The 25506-nt window shown below is 38.5% G+C and overlaps 1 protein-coding gene across 16 annotated transcripts in view; it reads right to left on the reverse strand.

The window, feature by feature from the left end:
* The window catches only part of TRPM3 (transient receptor potential cation channel subfamily M member 3), an 899779-nt gene that overhangs the window by 282654 nt on the left and 591619 nt on the right, over positions 1-25506 (reverse strand). For 13 of the 16 annotated variants that reach the window (XR_006338658.1, XR_006338659.1, XM_043891369.1 and 10 more), the window contains exons 2-3: positions 11821-11900; positions 10299-10503 (exon numbers count right to left, since the gene is read on the reverse strand). Coding sequence is in view for 14 of the 16 variants with exons in the window: in XM_043891369.1 (XP_043747304.1) it covers positions 10299-10503; positions 11821-11900 (285 nt within the window). In the remaining 2 variants the exon portion in view is untranslated. Of the gene's footprint in view, positions 1-10298; positions 10504-11820; positions 11901-16986; positions 17345-18107; positions 18149-25506 lie in introns of those variants that run through there. The other 3 variants (XM_043891371.1, XM_043891372.1, XM_043891373.1) reach the window with 3 other exon arrangements.

Genomic DNA, 25506 nt, shown 5'->3' on the forward strand with positions numbered 1-25506 from the left:
AATTTTGACTGACATCATTTTGCCCGCTTTTAAATGAAAAGGTAAAATAACTACAGGACAATAAATGGTAAATGGCAAATCTTTCTAACCATCACTGAGAAACCATCTTCAAGTCTTAGAAATAATCAATTGGTATATTTCAGTAGTACTTTCTCTGAGTAATGGAACTACTACAGCTAAACCTATTTTAGTAGTATTTTTAATGCCTTTCTTCTGAGCATGTAGTGGGAAATTTGCCCCATTTTCCTTCTATTGAGAACTGTGATAAGCATCTTTTCATTTTCTAATTCTCTGTAGCCCCATTTTCAATGAGTAGTTTTAATTAAAGTTGTGGCCAAGGAGAATATGTTGCATCAGATTCCTGAGACAATTTTGCTGATATCAGCTTTCCAAGTCCATGGAGCCTTTGGTTTTGCACCAGGTATTTAATGCTTACAGTGGTTTAATGTGCAAGCTGAACCACTAGAAAGAAAGATCCCTAGAAAGAAAATATTTGGAATGCAAATGTAAGGTGTTACTGTTACAGGAGTTTTTGTTTGATTGACTCACAAAATTTTGGAAGTGAAAATGCCATTGTAATTTATTTTATATTGCTTTTATGATTCTTCAATATTAGATAACAGGTGCTCCAGGTGATTGATGCTGATAAGCCAAAACTAAAGGTTTAGAAATAATATAAAACTTCACTGAGCATATGACCTAGTTGCAGGGGGGTACTCTGTGAATTTTCTGCCAGAATTGCTTTTGTGTAAAATTTTCTAGAGCAAGACGGGTTTCTTGAGGAAGGTTAGTTCTTACTTCTCTACAGGTCTATGATTAAGATCAGAAGTTTAAATGATACATTCTAGCTTTATTCCCAGTTTCTGAAAGGTTTTCCAAAGGTACTGCCAATAATCTCAATTGTCTAGAAATTTCAAGGTGGAAAATGGAAAGCAACAGAGCAATTACAAAACCCCTCAAAAACTACACCATGCTATACAAAGCTACTTAGTTAGCTATAGTCCACTGATGAGGCATTTTGTTTTGTACTGGGATTTTTTAAATATATTTTGTGCATGTCAATCAATGATTCTCATATCAAATCTCCATGATGCAAAGAAAGACAATTTTAAGACAAGAAGATTTAATCCTAGAGCATTTTAAGCGTATAAGATGGTAGATGTCATGCTGCTGACAGCATGCCCTTTCCTGGACACACACCAAGGATTATATCTCTTCAATCTCACCTATTCCCTCTCACACCCTCATCTTAATGCTCAGAAAAGAAAGACTGCGTCCTGGCTCACTCAATACTTAGAGCTCTAAGTGTGAAAATGAGGCATAGGAATAATTCTCTAAATTATATGAAAGCTGTAATAAGGGGCTCAACTTGCTCTAATACCAGAGTGAATATCAAGGGAATACCTGAAGAGAATTATGTAGGTGACTTGAGAAGTTTAAATACAAGTCCTTAATTAGGTTATACTTACCTGGTCCATAAGTCAGCTCAGCATTAATTGGAAGAGATGATTAGTAAGCAAATAAGATTCTAATTAAGTCCAGCACTGCTTCCTTCTCTAAATAATTTAACAGCCTCAGCCCCAGATATGAAGAGTCTTTGAGAAAGGACCCAGCGTCTGCTATCAGACCATCTTATTATTGCTAAATCAGTTTTAAAAAGTTGCCTGGAACCCAGTCTAGTAAGAAAATGCCTAAACCAGGGCTTCAGTATCTTACTACCTTCTTTTGTCCCTGAGTTCTGATTTTACCAGGCATCTGAATGAACTGCTAGGTCTTTAATCCCCAGGAATGGACCTTAGAAGCATGCAGTTTGGTAGGGTGTGGCTTGGTGTAGAGAAGAGAGGAATGCAACTCCTTCACTCACTGTCAGCTTTGCACAAGACTTCTTTCTGTGCCACAGTTTCTCTCTCTATAAAGAAGGAAAGATGCTGGTTTCACTGCTGTTTCACTGGGATTTGTCAAGCCTGAGAATTAGGGACAGAACACCAAAAGTACTGGGAAGGTCTTAGGAAATAGTTCCATTAAACTAGGATATAATTTTATGAAGAACTCTGTGCTCACAGCTTTTGAGTTCAATAACCTCAACAAATACTAGTGATCTTATAATTCTACTAAAAAGTTTTCAAAATTCTTAGAAAGGAACTGGGCTTCCCTTCAGGCTCAGGTGGTAAAGAATCCACCTGCAATGCAGGAGACCTGGGTTTGATCTCTGGGTTGGGAAGATCCCCTGCAGAAGGGAAGGGCTACCCACTCCAGCATTCTTGTCTGGAGAATTCCATGGACTGTACCGTCCATGAGGTCTCAAAGAGTTGGACATGACTGAGCGACTTTCACATCACTTCTTCACAGAAAGGAACTAGAAACATATAGTAACTAGCTTCCTTTCAAAACATCTACTATAGTCTGTACCAGGCATACAAGACAGAGAAGAAAAAGAATTGACAGAGGGTCCTAAGGATCTTGAGTTAAAAAACTAGCTTTGTCAAATAACGGGGTGACTCTCAGAAAATAATTTAACTTCTTTGGGCTTGAGTTGCCTATCTGTAAAATAGGTAAAGAGATTGATATCATTTAGCATTTTTAAGGTTGGCTGAACAGTAGAGTAACTGAGCTAACTTTTAAAACACTTTGGATGTCCAGGTTCTTCCTCAGACCTCTGGGAATGATTCTGGGCATGGGTATTGGTAGTGGCCCCACAGGTTATTCTGAGCCTCCAAGTGGAGAACCACTGCATTGATCCCTCATTGTCTTTGGTGATCAAAGTTCTGTGACATCATGGTGCGCTGCCTATGGAGTAACACAGATACAAATGTGAGATGTGGCTCTCACATAGCCCACCACATTTTAATAATGAGTTCCTTTACTTCAACTGTATCTTCCACCAAACTATGGCACACTCTGCCTCACGTTGCGTCCAGACCACATTGGCATTTGACCCAGGTGCATCACTTTGGGCTGTCTTGAGGGGAAAAGTTAATGTTATACCTTATTTATTTATTTTTTAATTAATGAAGGTCAAAGTTAATCTGCCCTCTAGAATTTTTTGACCACTTTGTTAAAAATCATTTCAACTTTCAAACATTCTTGTTAGGAGAAGGTGACCAAAGACAAATTAAGTTAGTTGGCCTGTTTCACTTCCAGCTTGGTGAATAATTTAACCATGCCTCCCCCATCCAAGGACTGGCACTCTTAGACAGCAGGTGCTGATTTTTCCCTTGGACAGACTGCACGGCAGTTTGCTGGAGAGAACAAGTGGGAAAGAAGCCACATCCAAGTGTGCTCAGTCACTTAGTCTTTTCTGACTCTCTGGGACCCCAAGGACTGTAGCCCGCCAGGCTCCTCTGTCCATGGGCTTTTCCAGGCAAGAATATTGGAGTGAATTGCCATTCCCTTCTCCAGGGGATCTTCTAGACCCAGGGATCAAACTCGTATCTCCTGCATCTCCTGCATTGGCAGGCAGATTCTTTACCATTGAGCCGCCTGGGAAGCCCACTAAAGAAGGCACAGGGTGGCAAAAAATGACTGTCCTGCTTGATGAAACAGACATCTGCCCTGTGGATAACTCCACCCCTTTGTCCAGAGAGCAGAATCAGAATAATTCAAGGCAAGGGCAAGGGCAAGGTGGAGCATGTGGTCTGTAGTATTTCAGGGCAAGGTAAAGACATAGCTATCCCTGCCTCGGGCTGGCAGTACTTTGGTGAGTTTTGTGAACAACTTCGTGGGAAGTCTCACCCCCATTGGATACTGAGCACTTCCCAGGGAGGAAATGGCAATCCATTGTTGGTTTGCCCATCCACTGAGGGTTGGGGCTGTCAGTCATGGGGAAGGAGTACTGATATCCTTACCCCTGCTGAATGCCTTCACTTTCATTTTATACTGGACTCCACAAATCACGTAGCTGACCTTGCCTAACCCAACTGCCATGAGACAACTCTGAGTTTGATAGAACTATGTGAGGCCATGGGGAGAACTGTCAAAGTTCAATGTCCTTATGTGTTCACTCTCCTGGAACAGAGCGAAAGATCTAGCTGCCTCTTGAAGTTTTTCCCCTATTCTTAAGTATCACATTATACACACATCATATATTAGCTGTGTGACATGGGGCAAATTATTTACATTTCTGTGCTGTAAAATGTTATTTTGTCATATAGGAGTAATAATACTAATGTCATAAACATGAAATATATAAATACATATAAATACTTGGCACAGCAATGGACACAAGGTAGATGTTTAATCAATTTTAGTTGAATAACAAATTCATTATTTTTTATAGAACCTGAAAATTGTTGCAAAAGCATTTTGATTAATACTTTGAAGGATACCTGTTCTAGTAAATATATTTGGAATATCAATCTCCAGGGTTCTTAGAAATTTCAAATTCACTAAAAACTCTCCAGGAGGGGAAAATTTTTAGGTAGAAGAAAAACTGTATGATGAGAAGGAATCCTTATTGCCAAATTCAGACTTAAATTGAAGAAAGTAGGGAAAACCACTAGACCATTCAGGTATGAACTAAATCAAATCCCTTATGATTATACAGTGGGAGTGACAAATAGATTCAAGGGATTAGATCTGATTGACAGAGTGCCTGAAGAACTATGGATGGAGGTGCGTGACATTGTACAGGAGGCAGTGATCAAGACCATCCCCAAGAAAAAGAAATGCAAAAAGGCAAAATGGATGTCTGAGGAGGCCTTACAAATAACTTAGAAAAGAAGAGAAGAGAAAGGCAAAGGAGAAAAGGAAAGATACACCCATTTGAATGCAGAGTTCCAAAGAATAGCAAGGAGAGATAAGAAAGCCTTCTTCAGTGATTGGTGCAAAGAAATAGAGGAAAACAATAGAATTGGAAAGACTAGAGATCTCTTCAAATTAGAGAAAATAAGAAATACCAAGGGAACATTTCATGCAAAGGTGGGCACAATCAAGGACAGAAATGGTACGGACCTAACAGAAGCAGAAGACATTAAGAAGAGGTGGCAAGAATACACAGAAGAACTATACAAAAAAGATCTTCATGACCTAGATAATCACGATGGTGTGATCACTCATCTAGAGCCAGACATCCTGGAAGGCGAAGTCAAGTGGGCCTTAGGAAGCATCACTTTGAACAAAGCTAGTGGAGGCGATGGAATTCCACTTGAGCTATTTCAAATCCTAAAAGATGATGCTGTCAAAGTGCTACACTCAATATGCCAGCAAATTTGGAAAACTCAGCAGTGGCCACAGGACTGGAAAAGGTCAGTTTTCATTCCAATCCCAAAGAAAGTCAATCCCAAAGAATGCTCAAACTACTGCACAATTCCACTCATTGCACACGCTAGCGAAGTAATGCTCAAAATTCTCCAAGCTAGGCTTCAGCAATACATGAACCGTGAACTTCCAGATGTTCAAGCTGGATTTAGAAAAGGCAGAGGAACCAGAGATCAAATTGCCAACATTCGCTGCATCATTGAAAAAGTGAGCTAGTTCCAGAAAAACATCTACTTCTGCTTTATTGACTATGCCAAAGCCTTTGACTGTGTGGATCACAATAAACTGTGGAAAATTCTGAAAGAGATGGGAACACCAGACCACCTGACCTGCCTCCTGAAAAATCTGTATACAGGTCAAGAAGCAACAGTTAAAACAGACATGGAACAACAGACTGGTTCCAAATCGGGAAAGGAGCACGTCAAGGCTATACATTCTCACTCTGCTTATTTAACTTATATGCAGAGTACATCATGAGAAATGCTGGACTGGATGAAGCACAAGCTGGAATCAAGATAGCCTGAAGAAATATCAACAACCTCAGACATGCAGATGACACCACACTTATGGCAGAAAGCGAAGAAGAACTAAAGAGCCTCTTGATGAAAGTGAAAGAGGAGAGTGAAAAAGTTGGCTTAAAGCTCAACATTCAGAGAACTAAAATCATGGCATCTGGTTCCATCAACTTCATGGCAAATAGATGGGGAAACAATGGAAACAGTTAGAGACTTTATTTTTGGGGCCTCCAAAATCACTGCAGATGGTGACTGCAGCCATGAAATTAAAAGACGCTTGCTCCTTGGAAGAAAAGTTATGAACAACCTAGACAGCATATTAAAAAGAAGAGACATTACTTTGCCAACAGAGGTCCATCTAGTCAAAGCTATGGTTTTTCCAGTAGTCATGTATGGATGTGAGAGTTGGACTATAAAGAAAGCTGAGCAGTGAAGAATTGGTGCTTTTGAACTGTGGTGTTGGAGAAGACTCTTGAGAGTCCATTGGACTGCAAGGAGATCCAATCAATCCATCCTAAAGGAAACCAGTCCTGAATATTCATTGGAAAGACTGATGCTGAAACTGAAACTCCAATACTTTGGCCACCCAATGTGAAGAACTGACTCATTGGAAAAGACCCTGATGCTGAGAAAGATTGAATGCGGGAGAAGAGGATGACAGAGGATGAGATGGTTGGATGGCATCACGCAATGGACATGAGTTTGAGTAAACTCTGGGAGTTGGTGATGGGCAGGGAGGCCTGGCCTGCTGCAGTCCATGGGGTCACAAAGAGCTGGACACAACTGAGTGACTGAACTGAACTGAACTGAGAAGGAATTTTAGCTTTGTCCATCATAAGTGGCACAAACGCCACACCCATAGTAACTGTCTAATTGTTGAGGTCTACAGTTAATAAAGTAGAAAGGATGCCAGGTAACAGTTCGTTTTCTGTTTTGCATGAATAAGAAGATGTAGGAGGTTGATGTAATGTGGAAGTCAAACTGTATAATTTGGTGGTTTTCAAGGCACATGTCTCCAGTCACTGATGAGCAGGTGTCTGCAGTGCTAGCCTTCAATCTGTGACTGTCACTAATGCCATCTTATGTAGCCTAAAACTATGGAAAATGGTGGAAATATGTAGCATATCTTTGGAGTCCCAGGAAGTAAAGGTGGCTGCTTCACTGCCCCATCACTATGATTTTCATAAATATATTGAGCACTGGCTGTATACCAGGTAATTTTATATTCTTTCTAATCCTTGTAAGAGTTAGTCGCTCAGTCATGTCTGACTCTTTGCAACCCCATAGACTGTAGTCAGGCTCCTCTGTCCATGGAATTCTCCAGGCAAGAATACTGGAGTAGGTAGCCATTCCTTTCTCCAGGGGATCTTCCTGACCCAAGGATTGAACCTGGGTCTCCTGCATTGCAGGCAGATTCTTCACTGTCTGAAGCCACCAAAAATCCCATAAGGCAATTATGTCCACTTCATAAATAAGAAAACTTGAGGTTCAGCTAAGTCATTTGGCTTAACCAAGATTTTCTGACCAAGTAGAGAGAGAGTGAGTGTATAAATACAGTTCTATAAGACTTGAAGATTATGCATCTTATTTTAACTGACTGCAAAGCCCCTCTTGTAACTAAAGTAAGTGAATGCTTGGTGGAAGTAATAACATAGCAAATACTGATTTAGCTTTAACATCAGGTACTGTTCTAAGTACTTAATACATACTGACCTATTTAATCCTTGCTATAGCCTTATATAGTAGGAATTACTATTTTCATTTTGCATATGAGGAAACTAAGGCACTGGGAAGTTAAATAAACTGAGCCAGATTATGAACCAGTAAGTGACGGACCAGCTTATAAACAAAGCAATGTGGGTTTGCATTCTGGGCTTAACAACTAGGTAAAAGAATTGGAACTTCTTGAATTATTAATATTTTAAAGGATTAACTGAAAAATTATGGTTTGATTTTCCATAGTAATTTGCCAAGATATGTACCCAAATGTATGTGTTTCTAAACATTAATCAAAATATTTCAAAAAAAAATTCAGAGCCTGAAGCAAATAATAATGATGATAGTAGTAAAAACAATTGTTAAAATTAATTTTACATCGATAATGTACCCTGGCACTGTGCCAGATGACTTATATATGTCATGTCATTTAACATTTATAATAGTAGTTTTATTATTTCTAGAAAACAGAATAAATTACTGAGGCCCAGAGAATTCCCTGGTGGCTCAGTCAGTAAAGAATCTGCCTGCAATGCAGGAGACCTGATTCAATCCCTGGGTCGGGAAGATCCCCTCGAGAAAGAAATGGCAACCCACTCCAGTATTCTTGCCTCGGAAATCCCGTTGACAGAGGAGCCTGGTGGGCTACTGTCCTTGGAGTCACAAAGAGTCAGACACAATTGAGTGACTAAACCATAAGAGAATTTAATTAACATTTCTCATGGCACACAATAAATATATGATGTGTCTGGGATAGACTGTTTGCATTCAGAGCCCACATTATTCATTACCAAACTAGTACTCCATTCTTTCATAATTTTTTGTGGTGGAAAACTTTATCTTCTGAGAACCGATCTGAGTTTTAAAAACCAGCACGAGTCATTTGTGACTAAGTCATTTGTTTTTTGAATTTCAGGGACTTGAGATGAAGAACTGACTTACTGGAAAAGACCCTGAGGCTGGGAAGGATTGAGGGCAGAAGGAGAAGGGGATGAAAGAGGATGAGATGGTTTGATGGCATCACCAACTCAATGGATTTGAGTTTGAGTAAGCTCTGGGAGTTGGTGATGGATAGCAAAGCCTAATGATGGAAGCTGCAGTCCATGACGTCACAAAGAGTCAGACATGACTGAGTGAACTGAAGTGAACTGAACTGAACTGATATTAACTTATGCTCAAAAACACCATTTGAAGAAAATAACAGAATGCTTTTCTCTTGTGATCGATAAATTGTCTGAAATCAGTTCCCTAAACACATTTTGTGCACTGGTGGCAACATGGAAATTACAGTCTCCCAGGTGATGACTTTGGAGGAGTGCTCTTCCTACAGCAAATGTATGCTCTAGACTTGACAGATACTGCATGTTAATGAAGGGAATAATGGCTAGAAGCTTACCATATGCCTCTGGGCTTGTGGCATGTTGCTTACAGGCATCATTCAAGCGTCTATGTAGTCACTGGGTATACTACGCTATAATGATTGTTGACCACTAAACCACTTCATCATCTGCAGCACTTTTCTTACAGGGAGAACTTGCATGACTTTTAATTAATGCACGGTTCCAGAGGATCCACACTATATGTGATTCAACCCCATACTCTGAATGAAGACTAAGCTGAGTTGGTAACTCTTACGACCTTTTGTGGGAACATGTATCCCTTAAGTGGATGAGGAAGTTACCAAATCTCCATATCCCTTGATTCTGTCTAAGTCAAGACTACCTAACCCTTTCTTTGTTTTCCCAGGTCTTGGTGGAGGTTGCACATAGATTTCTCCTTTCCAATATATTGTTCAGAATTAATTTTTTTAGGAAAGAACTGTGAGAATAGGTTGGTCAGCCATTCTGAGGAGGAGTGGATGGGGGAAAGCAGAGGGGGAAAAAAGAGATAAAAGAGATGGCTTTATTGCACATTTATAGACTGTAACTGGTGTGAACTGACTTCCCCTGCATTTTGCAATATGCTTCTTTAAGCAAAATTTCCTCTCCAAACTCAGAAAACTCTGTGGAGTGCCTGAGAACAGTCACCTCCAACTGCTCTACCCTCAACTAAATAACTAACTGTCTCTTCTCAACAGTTAGAAGCAAGCTTGTTGGAAAGTAGTGTTTCTAGAGCTTCCAAAAACACATAGTAGACATTTTTTCTTGGCAAAATCTGTCAGCCATTAGGGAGGAGTCCATGATGAAAGTTAAAATTTAGATGTGACAACTCTTAAAAGTAAAATTTGTGTATTTCCAAATTCTTCCTTTCCAAAAAAAAAAAAAAAATGCTTTTCATATGGAGCTGTTCTATTGAGAACATTATTGAATGCAGCTGCTTGAAGAAAAAGCACTTAATTTGGATGGCAAGATCTCTGCTAGTACAGGGAAGGAAATAGTCTGGGATGATCATTTCTACCTTAAATTGACAGAAATGCTAATTACCAATAGAATGAAATGGAGACCTAAGGGTAAGATTTTTTTTTTTTTCACCAAAGGAGTTAGAAAAACATGTCTCAGTTGATGAGAGCCAGAAAATAAAATAACAAACAGTGAATAATGATGGAAAGCTACTTGCTATTATTTTAAAAAACAATAGTCATTAGGTCTGATCTCATAATTATTACTCTAAAAATCCTGAAAATAAGGTCTTCTTTTCCCCATTAAATAGAGAAGAGCAGAGAGGCAGAGCAGAAACATAATTAGAGCTGGTCACCCAGCAAGGAACTGGCAAAGTTGAGATTTAGCCCAAAGACTAAATGTCCAGCTCTTCACCACTCCTCTGAAGGACTTGAAAGAGAATTTGAGCAGTGAGTTACAGTGTTCTGATTACCATGGCTTTGTTGGAATGGCCGCCTCCTTGGAACTCAATGGTCCCAAAAGCATCGGTGGGGCTGAGTTGCGTGTGCTTGCTGATGGACCACTTCTCAGACTGGATGTCATTTCGAGAGAGGCGACTTTCGTTTTTCTCATTCTGAAGAACCGAGATACTGGGAGTGAGGCCAACATGCTGGCCTATTAGACGCCCACAGCAACACCTATAATGTAAGAGGTCAAAGTGAACCCCTTGTATTAGTGACAACTGGAATATACACTTAAGGCAATCTGCTGGAGAAACCTACAAACTGTAGCAAGCCAGCAAGTCAGTTTTCAGGTGGAAATCATATGTGGCATACCTGACAAATGGTGAACTCAGGATTTACTTGACAAATTAATACACTTCTTCTCTGGCCCTTCCTCATTTTGCTCTAGCTGTAATGTGCCTCCCATCTTTCTGAACCCACCCCCTTTCACACCAGCCATATTGTTCAGGACTGGAACCTAAGAATGAAAGCCCTGTAGGTTTTTCTACTTTTCACTCCTCCCATCTATTAAATCTTGTGCAAAGGCCACTGAACAGCTTTAAGGGGAGAATTTTAACAGGCACATTTAAATAAGGACTCTCAATCATATGTGAGTAAGAACCTAACTTGTCTTTTCCCAATTGACACTCACTGTCAAATATCCAATTCTGAGAATAAAAATTTGCAACTTAAGTTTTCTTGAAGAAACAAGAAAAAATTATTCACAAGATATCTGAAAATGAAATTTTTTCCTTCCATCGTTGAAAACGTTGCTCATACTTTACTACTAGCACTACTATGACTATTAGCAATAATACTGATATGTTGTTACCATTTATTAAATACTAACAGTGTGACATTCATTGCATGGGTACAATATTATAGTTTTAAAGGCATTCAAGGTTGCACAGCTGGTTTATATGATTCCAGAGTCTATATTTTAAACTACTTCATTATATTGTCTTTTTGTAAAGGCACTTCCAGTATTCATATATTACTTTATCCCAAATGCTTCACACTTTCTATACTTTTGATCATTAGGAAGTAAGTAGAATTTTAAAAATGTTCTTGAATAGAAATCTGAAGGTCTGCAGTCTAGTCAGTAATTTGCTAGGAGTATCTCATTTAAAAGTCTCTTTTTCGCTGTAGCTGAGCATGTTGATAAAAACCAACCATTTTGATGAAATGCTGGAAAGGGAAACCACATTAAATATATATTTATACATATATATATGTATATATAAATATAAAATCCATTCTTGCAGACAATGATGAATTTCCTTCCTGAGAGTGTACCTGTTATTTTGTACATGCTCTCAGAGAATTAACTACAGGCATGGCATATTACATGGTGTGTATATATAAGATTGTTTCAAAGATATTCTGTAACAATGAAAAGTGATCTTTAATCTCACATCAGTTCTGTTGCAATGGATAGTGACTACTATCATAGTTTTGTTCCCGTAACTGCCACTTCAAGTTCTTGCTACATTACAAAGACAGCAAACTTACCTATGGGGGTCTTTGGTGCTGGGGATGATGTGAACACATTCTCTTTTATAAAAGGCTCTTTCTATCCAAGACTTCTGAGCCTGAAAAAAAGGAAAAGGAAAGGGGAACACAGCCTTTAAGTATTTTTGACTAGAATGCAAAATTCCATAAACACTTAACAGATTAATATCTCATAAACTGAATTGAAATTGTTGTTATTTCACACATAAATGCTGTATATAACAAAATCCCTTACTATCAGAAACTGCTAATTAGATTTTTTAATGTCATAATATGAGAGTTAAAGGAAAATGACCACATTAAAAAATGCTAGTAATGGAACTATATACAAGTTCATAATGACTTCTGAAGAACAGAAAAATAATGCTATTTACAGAGAAAACGAAAGCTATACAGCAGTATGTTCGTAACACTTTAGATAACAAGTATTAGTATGAGGAAGAAATATACCTAAATAAGCATAAAGTTTTCATGGCTGACACTTCCATTAGATTTTATTTATAGAAAGAAAGAAAAATGGTGAGGAAATTACATTAATTCAAGCTCTAATCCATCACCATGCTTTTACTAAAATCCAAATTATCAATGCTTGAATATGGAAGGGGAAAAAGGAGATGGAAACATAAGGAAGATAAATGTCTTCATCACAGTTCAAAATTTCACAGGTAATGCCTTTGGAAGGAAAGTAGATGCCACATTTCTTGGCATCCCACATGCCTTTCAGCACACGAAACACAGCTTCTTAGAACGAACATTGTTGGGACTGTCCACACAGCAGCCTGGCCACTGAGATTAGGTTCCCAGAAGGATAAAGCAAGTTCCAACAAACTGTACCATCTTTGTTCCAAAACAGAGCCCATCCTTCATCCCTTAACCCCTTTCTTTACCAGCATTTGAAACAGTATAGGAGTCTCCTATGTAATCCAGTAAACTACTCAGAAGATTCCTTCTCTAAGTGAGTGGTTAAGATAGAAGTTTGGCAGAGTAACATGTAATGTTATTTCCACATGCTGTCATCTTCTATCTAACCCAGGATCAGAACAAAATTCCTACTTTTAAAATATACAGAGAGTTTGGGATTGACATAGACACACTGCTATTAATATATTTAAAATGGATCACAGATAAGGACCTACTTTCCTGTGTAGAGCATAGGAAACGCTGCTCAATATTCTGTAACAACCTAACTGGGAAAAACATTAGACAAAAGAATAGATACATGTATATGTATAACTGAATCAATTTGTTGTATACTTGAAATTAACACAACATTGTTAATTAACTGTAAAGTAAAGTAAAGTGAAAGTTGTTCAGTTGTGCCTGACTCTTTGGACCCCATGGACTATAAGTCCCTGGAATTCTCCAGGCCTGGGTATTGGAGTGGGTAGCCTTTGCCTTCTCCAGGGGATCTTTCCAACCTAGGGATTGAACCCAGGTCTCCTGCATTGTAGGCAGATTCTTAACCAGCTGAGCCACCAGGGCAGCCCAAGAATATGGAGGTGGGTAGCCTATCCTTCTCCAGGGGATCTTCCTGACCCAGGAATTGAACAGGGGTCTCCTGCATTGCAGGCGAATTCTTTATCAGCTGAGCTAAGAGGGAAGCTCTAATTAACTATATTCCAATATAAAGTAAAAAGTTAAAAAAAATACATACAGGGCCAAAGTGCAAACACGCTGTTTACTTGGCCTGTCTCAGTGACCAATGCTGACTGTTTCAAGTCCCTGTTTTGTTGGCTATAACTGATACTAACTCTTCTAAGGACCCAAATGGCTGTAAACGTTGTGCTAAGGTCTTGTCCTCAGCCCCTTAATACTGCACCTCCGTCCTCTTTCACAGTGGAGTCTATGTGAGCATGTGGCACTGAAGGCAGTAGTTGTCTTAGATGCATAACAAAGCACATTTTGAAAGTAGCAACACAGGGTGATGCTTGAGGGGTACAAAGGACCAGCATCCTGTTTCAGTCATGGTTACAATCAGGTCGCGTAATTTCTGAGTGCTTATGCATTGTCCAAATGTAAAGGAGCAGCCACTCTGCCGCAGAGATCCTGGGTCCAGGTGGCCCTCTGCACTGTCATACCACAAAGGTAACATTTGCAGTTCTGTTTGTCATTTTGGCATGGAGAAAGCTTCAGTGTCTATTCTCAAAGTTTTTCTTCTCAAAAATGTAGGAAAAACTAGTGGCTACATCTTTGCAGCAGAAATAAGCTTAGCAGCATAGATAACCAGTCTTTATCTTCATAAAAAGCCTGTAAGTTAAACTATTCATAGGCTGTGATTTTTTTCCTAGAAACTGAATACTTTCTTTGATAATATCTCTTGGCAGATAGATGGTAAAAATATTCCTCTCTTGACATCTGAAACCAACTTTCCCTACACCTTGGGGAGCAGAAAAGGGAGAGCATACTTTCACTTTTTAGGGGCCCACTTTGGCTGGCATTCAGAAGGATCTTTTGGAAAGCATCTGGGAATTTCAGGGAGTGCTGATCAATACTCTTTGAGAGAAAGTAGGAATGGCAGTATGATGGGTAGAGAATGATGTCTGCAGTTAGAAAAGTGGTATGAATGAGACTCTGCAGCTTCAACAAAGTCATATAATTTCTTTGATCCTCAGTTTTCCTCATCTATAAAAATGGGCACAACCATAATGCCTGAAACACGGAGTTGTTATCATTATTTAGGTAGCAAGTTTTCACTTAAAGAAGAGGAACCAGTCTTACGTTGGTCTGATACTAAAAGTTCAGATAAAGGTTTAAATGAGAAACACTATTAAATTACCATAGCAGATCTGACCTAAATTGACTTTATGTTACCCTGGAGATGATATGCTCCCAGAAGGCCTGACTGTCTACAGACAAGGTATCTAGAAATTTATTTAACTTCTCTGGGCCTTTTCTATAACATGAGGATAATCATAGCTACTTTGGAAAACTGTATTAATCAAAGTAGATGATTCAGGGTAAGCATCTGGCACTTAGTAGGTGCTCAGTAGGTAATACAATGCCTAATTTTTATTTGGGATTTAGCATGTGCCTGGAATTGTGCCTTATATGTATTATCTCCATGGAGCCTTATAAGAACCCCATGGGGGAATTACTACTATTATGTCGTGTCTGTGTGAGATGTAGCAAATTGGAAGATAGACTTTGAACTTGAGCTGTCTGACTCCAGAGTTCATACTCTTACTGACTCTGCTCAACTGTCTCTCCAAATTAGACGTTATTGGTACTAAAATACCCTAGATCTGGGCAGACCTGGGAGTGCCCTTGTAGAGGCATGTCTGAGAACCAGTTCACACTCGCACCTTTCCCCTCCTTATTTCCTCCTTCCAGTTCCCACAAGTGAGGTAATCGGCACTCTACTCTCTGCTCCTCTCTCCCTGAGGTCAAGGATTGAGATGGGACACAAGGAAGACATAAGAATGTGAGAAAAGTCAAAGAAAGGAGTATCATTATAATGGCTACAACAATGAAATGTAATCACACAGGCCTCCCAACTTGAGAATTTCAAGGGCACCTCCGTTATTTCTCTCACTTACAGATCCTGGTTTCAACATGGAAGGCCCTAGAAGCTTTACTCAGATGGTGTGTAGTAAGACTGACCGCACATGGATTGCTAACTTGTTTGTTGGTCTTTAACTGCACATGGATTGCTAACTTGTTTGTTGGTCTTTAAGTAATTTGACTTGCTTGTGGTTTAGCAACCTAATTACCTTCCCAAAGGTGAAAAGTTACCTCATTGTCAGTGAAGGGATTAAGGATCAGTTTCTACTTCTTATTATTAGCAAACTAACAATTTCTCTTACAAAGGCATAGAAAATTGGGAGCGGGGAAAGGAAATGTAAAAAAAAATTTTCCATCATTCATAATTGAGTTGGATTCTTCTTTTGAGAAAGCGTAATATATAACAGAAAGAGCACATGTATAGCACACAAATTAGGAATTCTACCAAACATCATGTACAATTTACTATGCTTTGGTGTGGGCTTAACTGTGCTTTTATTCAGACTTCAGTATAGATGAATATTAGATTTTTAAAATCATTTCCCTGGCATATTTGGTGTATAATCATGATTTAACTTGTCCCCTAAACTAATTCCCTTTTCCTTTGTTCAAAGGCTTTGAACTACTCTTTGTGAAGCTTTATACTTGGCTGCAACATCCAACTAAGTTGGGTTAGAATGGCTATCCTTGATGTTAGAAAGCATAAAACAGTTTTGACATGCCATGTTTCTAGTTGACCCTAATTCTCTTCTAACGCAAAACTTCAACAGTGTGCCCGAAAATCTTTTCTTTTAAAATAGGCTTTGGAGGACTCATGTACTCTTAGAAAAGGTGACTGCTACCAGCCCTTAGAAAATCACTTTTCTAAAGGTAGAACGGTCACATCACCATGGCTGAGTTTGTTAAGAGCTGTTTTCTTTCTTGTCCTTCTGTATTATCAGTCATGCGTGATGTATAATAAGGAAATGTTTTTCAAAGGCTAATAATTAAAAGACATCTTTTTCAAAACAAAAATAAGGATATTCACATTTTGAACAAAGTATGTTACCCTCAAAGAATAAAGTACATATGAATTTTGAAAGTCAACTGTATAATCAATAAAGCATCAAAATAATAGGTAGCAAAAAAAGAAAAAAAATTAAGTTGTTTCATTTAACCAAGTTTCCACTGTTTTTCACAAAGACTCTGCTATAAACATTAGTCTCTCAAACTTCCATGATTCTTCTTACCACCTACTCCCCACTCACTATAGAGTTAAGACCTTCTCCAGCCAGGAATAATAACTAAATCTGCCTCCAGAAAGCCTCAGAAACTGCTATTGCAATCCTCCCCTTGGTAGAGCAACTTCACAGAAGGACACCAACCCAGACCAGGAATCGCACATTAGAAAAGAAAAAGAAAAAAAAAGAGTTCACTAACTTCTCAGGAACAAATTATGAGCAAAATTTTACTACGTTCCTCATTTTGAGACTCTCAGGTTTAAAATTTACACTCTGCCCTGATCAGAACAAAATACCAAAGACTCCAAGGTACTGAATGCCTGTGTTCATTTTTACCTTTTGCTTTTCCTCAACATCTCCCGGGCATTCCCTGGGTCTTCCTCTAGATGCCCAGATCCAATACCGGAAAGTTGAACAAGAAGAAAATGAGCTGAAAGAATTTTACCTGAGCACTGACTCTGAGTGGTGGCAAAGGCAGTCCCACGAGCAGCTCCTGTTGCTTTCATTTTGCTGCATCTGGGGTTGGTCATCCCGTTAATAATGCTCTTATGACCGCCCACCGGAAAAAAAGTCACTTGCCGGGCTCTTCCCCCAAGAGACGTTTCAAGTAAGCAATGAACTTGGGCAGATTAGCCCCTTGGAATGTGCTGCTTTGGGATTAGCCTCACTAAGAATCCCATGGACATTCCCTTGCAGCCCTCAAACACTGCTTGATTTGAACATCTAATCTGACGCCAGAAGGAAAACAAATCCCCGGAGAGATCGGATTTAACTGGCACAAGTCCTGACAGGCTCTCCCCCCTTTCCTTTTTCCATTTTCAGAAAGAAGCCTTGTGAAAGTGTGATAAGGTGTTCTGAGTTCTGAAAAGTTCAACTTTGGAAAGCAAATCCTTCTACAGAAACAGTATATTAATGCTCCAAGTGGTTTGGACACACAAGCAGCATTGTTCATTCCTCCCCAAAGGATGGAACGATAGCATTTCTTTAAAGAGGAACTGCTAAAAACTCTGAATGTTTCAAAAGAATAGTTGAGTCCCTGAATGTGAGCCCAAGGAGAATAAAGTGGGGGTTTATCGGTGATGTGCCACAACTTCTGAAATGTCAATAAATAATAATAATAAAACTGATCACACGTCTTATCCTGCAGCCCCTCCCCACAACTGTAACTGTGTGACTAGAAACCTACACTCCCCCGTTTCCCTATTAAAAAGAGATGAGCTGGGACTGTCACAGCACATGGATACAGGCTGCAAGCAGCGGCTTTGTGATGTGCTTATCTGGGGGTGGGTGGGGTGGGGGTGAAGGCAACTTAGAAGTTCTTGCTCACACAACACAAAAGAACTCTTTCAAATATCTTCCAAGAGTAAGTTTTTTTTTAGATAACAGTATTTCGTAGCTAGATAAGTGAACAAACTGGGAAGAAGATAGTTCAACTTTCAACAAGGCAAAATATTTTTTTAAAAAAGTGAGTATGTGAACACTTCATCTCCAAAGGACTTCTCTCTTCTTGCAGATGGAATTCAGAGCTGAGAGGTGTGTTTGTTATCAACTCTGTGGGCTGCGTACCTGTGAGGACAGTGGCACTTTGAGCTTCATTTTCCCACAGTCTCCTGTTCAAGTGCCTGCTCTGTGTTACGGGGGCACTCCCTGGGAGTCACAGTGTGAACTGGGTAACTTATTTCTATCTCTGATCAGGATCAGGTCCACAGCCTTCTCCCTGCCTTTCTGCAGTTTGCAGGATGGATCTTTCAAGCTCCCCCATCTTCTGGTTTCCCACTTACCAAGGTTTCCCTGGAGACAGCAGGTAACAAATTACTAAGTGACTTTCAACTGAGGAAACATTACAATAAGCAAAATGCAAATGAATCATCAGGCTGAACGTTAGCATTAAACACGAGATGGAGAAGTCCCTTTGACAGTCTTCAGGAGTTAACGCCAGAATATGTAGTGATGACCTTAAAAATATGTATGCCCTTACTTCTATGCAGCTGTAACACTCCTATGCCTTTATTCTTAGGGAATCAACAGGGACGTGAGCACACAAAGGTGTTCACGGCAACATTTTTTATAATACAGACAAACTGGAAACAAAAGTCCCTCAATGGGAGGCTAATTACACTATAGTTCATGCTGTTTGATGATCACAGGTTTCAGAAGACTACGTAATCACATAGAGAAATATACATTTTTACACTGTTAGCTGAGAAAAGCAGGACAAAATTGTAAGTAGAGAATGATTACAGTTTTTAATTAGATACAGGATGGGAAGATACTAAAGGGAAAACTAGTTGATTATTTTTTTTTTTGTTTTGCTTTTTTATATTTTCCAAAGTTTTCTTCTGTAACTATATACTTATAGTCATTAAACTATATTCTTTGTGGCCAGAAGACTTCCAGATTTTTTTTCCAACTGTTAAGCACGACCTTATGATAATGGGGCACAGAGAGAGGGGGAGGGAGGAAGGGGGAGGGAGGGAGGAGCAGGGAAGGGAACAGAGAGGAGGAGGAGAAGGAAGAAGAGGGGGAGGGTTGGCTGGCAGGCAAGTATCTGAGAGACACTGACCTAGTAGTTGTAGATTACGAGACTAAAATTGGTTACAGATAATCCTATGTCAGAAATATTTGAAAAATTCAGCTTTGTTATCTTGCTTCTTCACTAGATACTACTTCAATTCTTCATCTGACTTGAGTGCAGTCAGATCCACACTGAATCTTGTAAATATTGCCCATGTATTTTTTTAGCCCTATTTTCTCTAGTCTTATTTTTTGTTGTTGTTTTCTTTTTGCTTATTTTTCCTTCCTAGAGAGAAATATGTGATAGGGACAAGAATATGAGGCACCTTCCATGAACTTTCCACCAAAGACAAAAATACTGTCACCAGAACCATGAGCATTCTAAGTGAACAAGGAAGCCCTAGGTAAACTCAGCACAGCATTGCTTTCCTATAGGGTTACAGATGATCTTCAGGACCCTTTGATTTGAGAAGGTAATTAGTTCCAAAGGGATTTTAGTTCTGGGCCACACTGTCCATGCGGATCTTTTAAAAATCCTACTTATTACCCAACAATGCAACTCCAACTCCTGACAGGATACATCACCAGCCTCTTTCAGATATAGTTTAGAGAGAATATAATTTGAATACTAACAAGAGAAAACCACAAGTGTAATGCAAACTGTGGTTATTCTTCACTCCTATCTTTATGTAATGACAGATTACCTTATTCTCCCAATTCATTATTAAGTAAAAAGATCGCACTTGAATATACTAAAAAGTTTCCACTGGTACATAACTCAAGTTGAAAAAATGAAATCAGATTTTCTACAAGTATAAACTAGATTTTGACAGGGATGATTTGTATTTCATTTTTATAAAGATGCCCAAAGCACTCCATTCTGTGAGGTCTACACTTACCGACAACGACAACAACAAGAGCATGATATGGAGGAGGGCTCAGTAAACATTTTCTGTAAAGTGCCAGATGGTAAATAATTTAGATTCTCTGTGGGTCACACGGTCTTCGTCACAACACTCAACTCTGCTGCTGCGGCACAAAAGCACTCGTAGGTCACGAGCGTGGCGGCATTCCAATAAAGCAAGCAGTGGGCTGGAACGGGTGTGTGCTAATCAGTCCGTGCAAACAGAGAAACGGGGTCGCCGCCCGGTGGGGCAGCGGGGGAGGGCGTGGTGGGCCTCAGAGCCCGGCTCCGTGGTACCAGCGCTGGCTTTTCCTGGCTCTTCCTCAGCATGTCAGGCAAGTTCTCAGGAGCCTCTACTGTTTTCCCTTCTACCTGGACAGCTGCATCCTCAGCTCACCCACAGCTTGTTTCATCAGCACACTAGGACCACCCGAGCCACCATTCTCTACTCTGCTTCTCTACTCCAACCACCCTTTCTTTTCCTCAGCTCTTCACATTACCTAGTCGTTATGCATTTACTGTCTATGTCCTCCGCTAGAATGTAAGTTCCTGAGGGCAGTGACTTTATTTTGTTAGTGCTGTCACTCCAACACCAAGAACTGTTTGGGATGTAGTCAGCACACACAGGTGACATAGAGACAATATTTGATTTACTTGTACATCAATTCCTCACTTGTAAGATGATGACATCAGATGGACTGAACTCAGGTTTCCTAAAGGTGGTACCCAGAAGCATTTTTCTTTTAAGAGTTGGATTTTTAATAATATATAATATTTAAGCAGTGGCTAAAACTGTAATTTAACAAATATTATTGTTTGGAGACATCATATGTTTTCTCTTATGGAGTTAAGAAAAATGAATCCATTAAAATATTTAATAAATTAGATTAAAAATGACTTGAAGATAAAGAATTATGATGGTATCACATAAGCAAGGGAAGTTTGGGAAACACAAGACCAATTTCTCTTAAATATTCCTTGTTTTTATTCTAATGTATGTAAATAAATGTATTGTATTCTCTAATATTCAGAGCTGCCATTGACTTATAAAGTAAAACAGTGCCAGGGAAACAGGACAAAGCCAGCTGTCTCTGAAGCACAATATCATCAACATGGTTTTCCTAAAACAGTCAATCAGGACATCCCTTGGTCAATACTCTTCTTTGGTTTCCATCCTCGACAAGATGAGACCAGCTCATGAGACAAGTGCTCAGGGTTGGTGCACTGGGAAGACCCAGAGGGATGGGATGGGGAGGGAGGTGGGAGGGGAGATCAGGATGGGGAACACATGTAAATCCAAGGCTGATTCATGTTAATGTATGGCAAAAACCACTACAATACTGTAAAGTAATTAACCTCCAACTAATAAAAATAAATGAAAAAAAAAATGTTCAGGATCTGCCTCTGAAACTATCTATTCAAATCACTCCATCTCCCTCCAATCTTTAAACACATTATGTTCCAGTACACTAGATTATTGACTGTTTCCGTAATGCACCATGCTGTGCCAAGCTCCTCAACCTTTGAATATGCTGGCCCATCCACCTGGAAGGCTAGGTTCCTGCTTCTATGTTGAGCAAACACCTGTTTATTCTTCCAAACTCTGCACAAAACATTGCATTCTTTGACAGGCTTGGCTGACCACTGCCAGACAAGATGAATTACCACAACTACTGATCCATTTTCATACCTTGCTCACACTTCCATTAGGAGTAAAGTCATATAGTTTTAAAATTATTTGTTTTCATGTCAAAATTTATAATCCCCCACTGCCTATTTCTGCTACAAACACACAGTATTCTGAGTCTATCATGGCATAAGTGGAGTTTTGAAGCCTTGTCCAGGACACTACCCTTCTTCTTCCTCCTATTTTTAACATTGTTTCTGCGGAAATATCAATTTCTCATTCCTAATTAGAGTTGGGGAATAATTATTTGTGAAGCTATTTACACTATTACTACTTTAATTACTATAATTCACATATAAATTTTTAAATTATTTGTACTAAAATTCACTTTATAGCCTCTAAACTTAAATCATATACCCCATAACATAAAGTTAAATTAGATTATATTTTTATCATTAGTTAGGCAAAAAATTTAATAAATCATGCTTTACAATTATAACTGAAACTTATCTTTTGTCAGTAGGTCATACTGCAAAAATTATACCTAAATACATGCAGAATTTTACATAGATTTAGTATGAATATATATGAATGTTAATCTCAGAATTTTTGTAAACAAAAATATATATCGCATTTCTTTGAAAAATTGTTTCATTATAAATCAGTAAATTATTGCATGGCAGTAATATATTACGGTTATAAAGTATTTTACTATTCACAAATGCTTCCTCACATAGTGTCTTATGAAATATTCACAATAACTCTGTAAGGTAGGTACATAAAATTCCATTACACGAATTAAAAACTGGGGCCTACAGAGGTTTAGTCTCTCACTAAGTTGTACATCAGCTATTGGCTCAGCCTAATGGAGCCAAAGTCCTTGTGCTTCTATAGGCTACAGAGGGCACAGGGAACCCTGCATCTTGTATAATCCAGGACGAATTTTAGGGACGTGGAGTCATTTTTTCCTTCTTTGTGGTAGGATAACTGCATTTCAATTATTCTTATCTTAATATATATATATATATACACACTTCATCAAGCCTAAAAGCCTGCTGAAAAGATTGAAATGAGGATATAGACTTCTATTTCAAAAGTATCCTATTTATGATCAAGGATTAGACATCCGCTTGAATATAATAGCTGTTTCCGTACATGGTGACATAAAAAATTAAAAGTTCCACACATATTTTTAGCAACAATGGCCTTCATTGACCAAAAAGCGTAACTACAGCAGAGTCAGCCATATAAAACTGGTCTAGACTGCAAATGTGGGAAATACAACTTTGTTTTCTGTCAAGTAAATGCAGAGCTAGGGTGATGTAACGTCATCCTTTAAGTCCTTAATTCTATTTAGCTTTCACAATTCATTCCAGCACCATGCTTATTTTGTCAGAAGCCAAAGAAATGTGCTGAATCACGAAATTGTTACATTTTGTTATGTAGAAACATGGAGTCTATGTGACAAATAATATCATAGATTCAGAGGCTGATTTTTATTTTGTTTGTGTCTTTTGCTCTGGGAGGATGAAGATGTTAAGAAGAAAGTGACAATGGATAAGTAGCTGTACTTCTATTTGTAGTAGAGTTCTCATATAAGGATTAACTCCTTAGGAAATCAGTCTCTCTTTCTCTTCTTTTTATTACTTTTAGTTTATCATCAGTCCTAATTAAAGTATTTTGGGTAAAGAAAGAGATTCATCTTTATCAATGAGTGATTAAGTTCAGTTCACACTCTTTATCCTCACAAGGTATAGACAAATTTGGCTGTGGGATTTTATTTCTGAAATTCTGATCGTTCTTTATCCATTCAAAGGCAGAGCCTAGTGGAAGCATGGCTGATTAAGAGTCCCGAGACAGGCATCCTAGCCATGTCTTGTTGAGTCGTTTAAACTTGGGGAGGACTTACTCTTGGCGATCTTCTAGGTCAAGCTCTGTTTTCAGAGCTAAGGATCATGTGAATCAGAACCTGAGAGCACTGTCATTGGCTCCTCATTAATGTGTACAAGATAGGTATAGAGGTTACTTTTCTTAAATAAGAGAGTATTTTGTTTTAATTTTTACAAATTCACGAAACCACTATTCTTTTTATAACAAAGAAAAATGTAGCAGAGCACAGTTTTGTGCTTACTGAGCACAAATCACATAAGGAGATTTGAATTAATAAATAATCCCTGAAAGAATTCTCCCCAGACTCCAACCATTCTTAAGAATGCCTCTGGTTCAGCAATCTGGCACAAGTGTCAAGTCCTAATTCTTTTTCAATAAGACTTCAAGTATTATTAAGATATTATCACAATTAATTAATAACTTGACATTTCTAGTTCTGCCATTGAGAGAGTTTTCAAGATCAGAACTTTGTGTTCTCTTGCCCTCATTCCCAACCAAACAATAAATCAAATTCTGATCATCATTCCCATCAGAATATGCAGCCTGCCCACAATTTGTAATTTTTTTAACCTAACAATCAAGATTTACTTAACTGGAGAAACTGAGGCCAAATCAAGACCATTTTTATCATCAAAAGTGAGTTATAATAGCAGATTGGTCTAGCAATGCAACTGTAAAGCTATTCCTATTACTCTCTGGAAATAAAAAATTATTAGATATTAAGTTGTGCTTAATCACTTCAGTCATGTCCAACTCTCTGCGATCCCATGGACCATGGCCCACCAGACTCCTCTGTCCATGGGATTCTCCAATCATCTTTCTCTGTCAAATTACTAGATTCTCAAGCAGAAAATAAAGCCATCCACATAAATTCAGCCTCTGGTTATGTTGTACTAATGTGATAGTTTAAAGTTTTCAAGGTTATTAGCATCTATATACTGGCAATGCATTCCCTTACACACTCCCTACCAAATCCTATATCTTTTGACTTATTCCTACCTTAGCATGTTAATATAAAATTCCTCTGAAAGACTTTAGGTCTTGGAAGATATTAACATTTATTAGCTTTCTCTAAATATATTTAAACTTGATGCACATAGAAATGAACAAAAATTCAAAAGTAGGTGTAAAAAATATTAGTAGGTAGTGCAGAAATACAGATTTAGTCTCTAAATTGTATTCCATTGGATAGCATTGTGATTTTTTTTCTCCTATTTTCTTAGCATCTCATCCTCACTCTGATGTAGAGAGTTCATTCTTTGGATATTTGATGCCAAAATGAATTTCTGATAGCAAAACACTTCTGAAAGAAGCTATGCTAATGAAGCTATTTTTAAAAATAGATTGTGCAGGCTTTCTAATTGGTCCCCTTAATTCATTCTCCACCCAGCAAAAACAGTGATCATTTTTTCCTCTTAATTAATAGACTTTATTCCTTAGAGAAGTTTTAGGTTTAAAAAAAAACTGACCAGAAGTACAGAGAGTTCTCAAATATCCCCTCCCTCTATTTCTCCCCATGGTTTCCTGTATTATTTAACATCTTGCATTGCTGTGCTATATCTGTTCCAAATGATGAACTGATAATGCTATATATTCATTAACTAAAATTCACAATTTACTTAGGGTTCACGCTTCATGTTGTACAGTTCTATGGGTTTTGCCAAATGCATACTGTGTATAAATCATTGCAATATCATGTTGAATAGTTTCATTAATGATCTTTTAAAATGATATGTTAGGGCATGGCATTCCATCTCCCTACCCCCTTATCATTCAGTGACTTCCACGACTCCTAGAATAAAATTGACATTCCTTAGCAGGTCTCCCATGCCTCGCACTGCCATATCCCACTACCTCCATCCATGCCAACCTTCTTTCAGATCTACAACGGATCCACATAAAAAAGTCAGAAGAGTAAAACTGTCATGATAGAATTTAGTCTTTAAGTACTGCTTTCTGATGGGATACAAACAAATAATATTTATGACCTGGTTGGAGGAGGTTGTAAATGATTTGACATCACACTTCTG

The sequence above is a fragment of the Cervus elaphus genome, chromosome 29 (assembly GCF_910594005.1).
Source record: "Cervus elaphus chromosome 29, mCerEla1.1, whole genome shotgun sequence".
Classification (NCBI taxonomy): Eukaryota; Metazoa; Chordata; class Mammalia; order Artiodactyla; family Cervidae; genus Cervus; species Cervus elaphus.